The 6,000-nt window shown below is 47.4% G+C and overlaps 1 protein-coding gene across 11 annotated transcripts in view; it reads right to left on the minus strand.

The window, feature by feature from the left end:
* Positions 1-5,074, minus strand: part of PICALM (phosphatidylinositol binding clathrin assembly protein) — a 100,818-nt gene extending 95,744 nt beyond the window's left edge. For 2 of the 11 annotated variants that reach the window (XM_060771145.2, XM_060771149.2), the window contains exon 1: positions 4,639-5,073. In XM_060771145.2, the coding sequence (XP_060627128.2) occupies positions 4,639-4,768 (130 nt within the window). In that variant the 5' untranslated portion in view covers positions 4,769-5,073. Of the gene's footprint in view, positions 1-4,638 lie in introns of all 11 variants that reach the window. The other 9 variants (XM_060771148.2, XM_060771151.2, XM_060771152.2 and 6 more) reach the window with 7 other exon arrangements.
* Positions 5,075-6,000: the final 926 nt, after the last annotated feature.

The following is a 6,000-nucleotide window of genomic DNA, read 5'->3' on the forward strand; positions in this document are numbered from 1 at the left end:
CTAAACATATTCCAAGATCCCAAGCACTTCTGCTCCCAAGAGATACTCAGCCTGTATTTGGCAAGCTTAAAATAAAAATTGTAAAACATGGTAATACCGATCTACATAGTGAAGGTTTACCTGGAATACTGTGTCCAGTTCCAGGCATGACAATTCAAACAATATTGACAAGTGGAAAATGGTTTGGAGAAGAGCGACCAAAATGATCGAAAGCCTGGAAGTAGCAGCTTAGAGAACTGGGTATGTTTAGCCTGGAGAAAAGAAGGCTAAGAGAGGACACAATAGCTATATTTAAATATTGGAAAGGATCTCCTTCCATTTCTTAAAGGAAACTCAAGATAAGAATGGCTATATAGCCTCAGCAATGCTAAAGATTTACAATTCATGGCCGATTTCTCTGGTTGAAGTAGTTTGCCGTGCCTTTCCTGTTCCTTGATTAGTGTTTGGGCAATGCTGCATTTGGTAGTCCCTCTGTAGACTTGTCCACAGCTGCATGGTATACGGTAGACTCCTGCAGAAGTGAGAGGATCCCTCTTGTCCTTTTTTGAACGTAGCATTTGTTGGATTTTCTTGGTGGGTCTGTAGATTGTTTGTATGTTGTGTTTCCTCATCAGCTTCCCTATGCGGTCAGTGGTTCCCTTGATGTATGGCAGGAACACTTTTCCTCTGGGTGGATCTTCATCTTTACTCTCGTGGCTTGTTCTTGGTCTTGCAGCTTTTCTGATGTCTGAGGTGGAGTATCCATTGGCCTGTAGAGCCCGGTTTAGGTGGTTCAGTTCATCTTGGAGGAGGTGGGGTTCACAGATTCTTTTTGCACGGTCTGCCAAGGCTTTAATGGTGCTTCTTTTTTGACTTGGGTGATGGTTGGAGTTTTTATGTAGATAGGACAAGAGGGATCCTCTCACCTCTGCAGGAGTCTACCGTATACCATGCAGCTGTGGACAAGTCTACATAGGAACTACCAAACACAGCATTGCCCAAACACAAATCAAGGGACATGAAAGGCACTGCAGACTACTTCAACCTCCTCAATATGACAATTTTTCAAATATTTAAACATTGTTATCACATGCCCATTAACTGTCACCAACTGAAAGGTTGACTGTTTGAATCCCAGGTCAGGGTTAGCTCCTTGTAAAATTAACTAAGTAGTACAAATTAACTAAGCATACTACTTCAACCAGAGAAGTCAGCCATAGCAGAGCACCTGATGAACCAGCCTGGACACAGCATATTATTTGAGAACACAGAAATGCTGGACCACACCAACAACCACCATGTCAGACTACACAGAGAAGCCATTGAAATCCACAAGCATGTGGACAATTTCAACAGAAAGGAAGAGACCATGAAAATGAACAAAATCTGGCTACCAGTATTAAAAAAACTCTAAAATTGCTACAGCAAAACAGCAGAGAGGAAACAACCAGGCACATCTTAACACTTCTCAACAGAACATTTTCCCAGGCTCAGCCAGGCCTTCAAATGCCAATGAAGGTGGTCAGTTGAAACCTTCACACCTAGCTCCAGCAGAGAAGAGCTCTTTGCCCCACCCCAGCCATTCCACAGATATATAAACCCACTGTCCTAGTTCCAACAGACCTCACTACCTCTGAGGATGCTTGCCACAGATGCAGGCGAAACGTCAGGAGAAATGCCTCTAGAACATGGCCCTATAGCCCGAAAAAACGCACAAGAACCTATTATTATTATTTACTTATTTCTATCCATTCCATTAGCCTTTCTTAAAGGAAACTCAAGATAATAATGGCTTAATACACCCAATAATGCTGAAGGTTTCGAATTGAATGAATGGCAAGCGGCTGAACTGGATATCCCGGGGGGGGGGGGGGCACCACAGAGAAGGCCCTGTCTTGATATTATATTTATTGATTCCCATCTATTCCGGTTTCCTTTCTTAATGGGGACTCAAGATAATAATGGCTTAATAACCTCGATAGTACTGAAGGTTTGGGATTCAATGCATGGCCTGGACATCTCTTGGGGGGCCTAACATTGCAATTCTATTATTATTATCACATGTATTGATACCTAACTATGCTGGTTCCCTGTCTGAAAGGAGACTCCCTCCAAGGGACAATTCGAGAGGCTGCTGAGCGAAGGAAAGGGGAAGGGATATTTCAACAGAAAGGAAGAGACCATGAAAATGAACAAAATCTGGCAACCAGTATTAAAAAACTCTAAAATGTGGGGTTGCCTTTGAAGACTGCCCGGAAGCTGCAGCAAGTCCAACGCGCGGCAGCCAGATTACTAACGGGGGCTGGATACAGGGAGCACACCACTCCGCTGTTACGCCAGCTCCACTGGCTGCCAATTAGCTTCCGAGCACAATTCAAAGTGCTGGTGTTACCCTATAAAGCCCTAAATGACTCCGGCCCTGTTTACCTCTCCGAATGTATTCTCCCCTATGAACCATCAAGATTATTAAGATCGTCTGGAGAGGCCCTGCTCTCGGTCCCACCGGCCTCGCAAGTGCGTCTGGTGGGGACGAGTGACAGGGCCTTCTCGGTGGTGGCCCCGCGACTCTGGAACTCTCTCCCTCTGGAGGCCAGAACCGCCCCATCCATCCTAACATTTCGGAAACGGGTGAAGACATGGCTGTGGAGTCAGGCCTTCGATGAATGAGACAACACCATAGGACCCTGGATAGAAGTGGATATAGATCCATCTTAATAGGACGACTGACCACTGTAGTTTTATATATAGTGTTTTTAAAGTTGTTTTTGTAATTGTGATATATGATATTTTAATGAGTGTATAGGCTTTTACAGCTGGAAACCAGGCTGAGTCCCTCAATGAGGTTGAGAAGCTCGGTATAGAAAACTGCGAAATAAATAAATAAATAAATAAAATTACAACAGCAAAACAGCAGAGAGGAAACAACCAGGCACATCTTAACACCTCTCAACAGAACATTTTCCCAGGCTCAGCCAGGCCTTCAAATGCTAATGAAGGTGGTCAGCTGAAACATTCACACGTAGCTCCAGCAGAGAAGAGCTCTTTGCCCCACCCCAGCCATTCCACAGATATATAAACCCATTTTTCCTACTTCCAACAGACCCCACTACCTCTGAGGATGCTTGCCACAGATGCAGGCGAAATGTCAGGAGAAAATGCCTCTAGAACATGGCCCTATTACTATTATTATTATTATTCCCTGAGGGAGGGAGGAAAGAAGGCAGGAAGGGCTTGAGATGCTAATGAAGGTGGTCAGTTGAAACATTCACACCTAGCTCCAGCAGGGAAGAGCTCCTTGCCCCACCCCAGCCATTCCACAGATATATAAACCCATTTTCCTATTTCCAACAGACCTCACCACCTCTGAGGATGCTTGCCACAGATGCAGGCGAAACGTCAGGAGAAATGCCTCTAGAACATGGCCCTATAGCCTGAAAAAACCTACAAGAATCTAGTGATTCCAGCCATGAAAGTCTTCGACAATATATTATTATATTTATTTATTCCTTTCTATCTCGGTGTCCTTTCTTAAATGGGACACAAGATAATAATGAGTTAATAATTTCAATCATATTAAAGCTTTAGGGTTCAATCCATGGCCTGGGCAGCCTTTGCGAGTTTAACATAGTAGCTATATAATACTATTATATTTATGTATTCCTTTCTATTTCACTGCCAACGTTGGGGCTTGTCTGATGTCCTTGGGGAGAGAGTTCCAGAGTTGGGGGGCCACCACAGAGAAGGCCCTGACATGATATTATCATTATTGCTTCCCATCTATTCTGGTTTCCTTTCTGAAAGGGGACTCAAGATAATAATGGCTTAATAACCTCAATAGTACTGAAGGTTTGGGATTCAATGCATGGCCTGGACATCTCTTGGGGGGCCTAACATTGTAATTCTATTATTATTATCACATTTATTGATACCTATCTCTGCTGGCTCCCTGTCTGAAAGGAGACTCCCTCCAAGGGACAATTCGAGAGGCTGCTGAGCGAAGGAAAGGGGAAGGGATATTTCAACAGAAAGGAAGAGACCATGAAAATGAACAAAATCTGGCTACCAGTATTTAAAAAACTCTAAAATTGCAACAGCAAAACAGCAGAGAGGAAACAACCAGGCACATCTTAACACCTCTCAACAGAACATTTTCCCAGGCTCGGGCAGGCCTTCAAATGCTAATGAAGGTGGTCAGCTGAAACATTCACACCTAGCTTCAGCAGAGAAGAGTCATTTGTCCCACCATGGTCATTCCACAGATATATAAACCCATTTTTCCTACTTCCAGCAGACCTCACTACCTCTGAGGATGCTTGCCATAGATGCAGGCGAAACGTCAGGAGAAAATGCCTCTAGAACATGGCCCTATTACTATTATTATTATTATTCCCTGAGGGAGGGAGGAAGGGCTTGAGATGGTAATGAAGGTGGTCAGTTGAAACATTCACACCTAGCTCCAGCAGAGAAGAGCTCTTTGCCCCACCCCAGCCATTCCACAGATATATAAACCCATTTTTCCTACTTCCAACAGTCCTCACTACCTCTGAGGATGCTTGCCACAGATGCAGGTGAAACGTCAGGAGAAAATGCCTCTAGAACATGGCCCTATTACTATTATTATTCCCTGAGGAAAGAAGGAAAGGCTTGGCGTCCACTCACAGTCGAGGTGCTTCTTCTTGGGGCCCATGACCTCGTGCGTGGTGGCCTTGCAGACGGTCTTGGAGACGGCCGAGCCGGTCACGCTGTGCTGCGCCGCCGTGATGCGGTCGGTCAGGCTCTGCCCAGACATGGTGGCCGTGGTGGCGGAAAAGAAGGAGGCCAGCGAGAGAGACAGAGACAGAGAGAGGAGGAAGGAAGGAGAGCCAGGCCCACCACAGCCGCCCAGCGACTCCGGTCCGCCCTCCGGAAGGGCCGGGCCTGTGCTGTCCTGTCACCCGGGAAGGGGCCTCCTCCTTCTCCTCCTTCCCCGCCCTGCAGCCTCGCCTCTCCCCTCCTCCTTCTCCTCACACAGGCATCGGTCTGTGGCCGCGGCGAGAAAATGGCCGCCGCCGAAGCCGCTCTGGAGCATCTCCCGCGTCACGTGACTCCCCCAGCATTCCACCTTTTAAAGAAGCAAAACCCCTCCTTCTCCCTCTCTCTCTTCAGCATTTGTCGCCCTTGTCACGTGACGCCCCATTCTTGGCCCCTCCCTCCTCCACACCTAGGCACGTGACCTCCTCCTCCCCCCCCTCACTACGCCCCGCCCCTTCCGTGACGCGTAATAAGGAAGGAAAGCGATGACGCTATTCTTTTTTCCCCTTCTTTGACGTCACTTCGCCACGCCCCTTTCGGGATGGGAGGGGCCGCGCGCATTGTAACGGTCACTTTGGCTTCCTGAGGGAGATTTCAAATTCCTGCCTATGGATGCAACTCATGGAGTTATAGTTTGGGGATAGGTGCTTTGTGTTGACTCTCCTGCCTCAGGGGAGCGTGCTTGCTCCATCCATGCCCAACATCTACAAATGAGCAGCCACTGCCAGAAGGGACAGAGAGTTTCATCTATGCAGATGATCATGCCATCACCGCTCAAGCTTTGTGCTGACTCTCCTGCCTCGGGAGCGTGCTTGTTCCATCCATGTCCAACATCTACACAAATGACCAGCCACTGCCAGAAGGGACAGAGAGTTTCATCTATGCTGATGATTGTGCCATCACCGCTCAAGCACGGAGCTTTGAGATGGTACAACTCTACTACTCTTTTCCACCTAATTCCAAGGAGGCCTCTCGGGTACTGGACGAGTGCCTGGCCGCTGTGTCTATCTGGATGAGGAGGAACAAGCTGAAGATCACCTACGTGGGGTTGCCCTTGAAGACTGCCCGGAAGCTTCTGATGGTCCAGCGCTCGGCAGCCAGGTTGCTAACGGGAGCGGCACTCAGGGAGCACACCACTCCTCTGTTGAGCCAGCTCCACTGGCTGCCAATCCGCTACCGGGCACAATTCAAGGTGCTGGCTTTAGCCTATAAAGCCCTAAACGGTTCTGG

This window comes from Anolis sagrei, chromosome 3 (genome assembly GCF_037176765.1).
Source record: "Anolis sagrei isolate rAnoSag1 chromosome 3, rAnoSag1.mat, whole genome shotgun sequence".
Lineage (NCBI taxonomy): Eukaryota > Metazoa > Chordata > Lepidosauria > Squamata > Dactyloidae > Anolis > Anolis sagrei.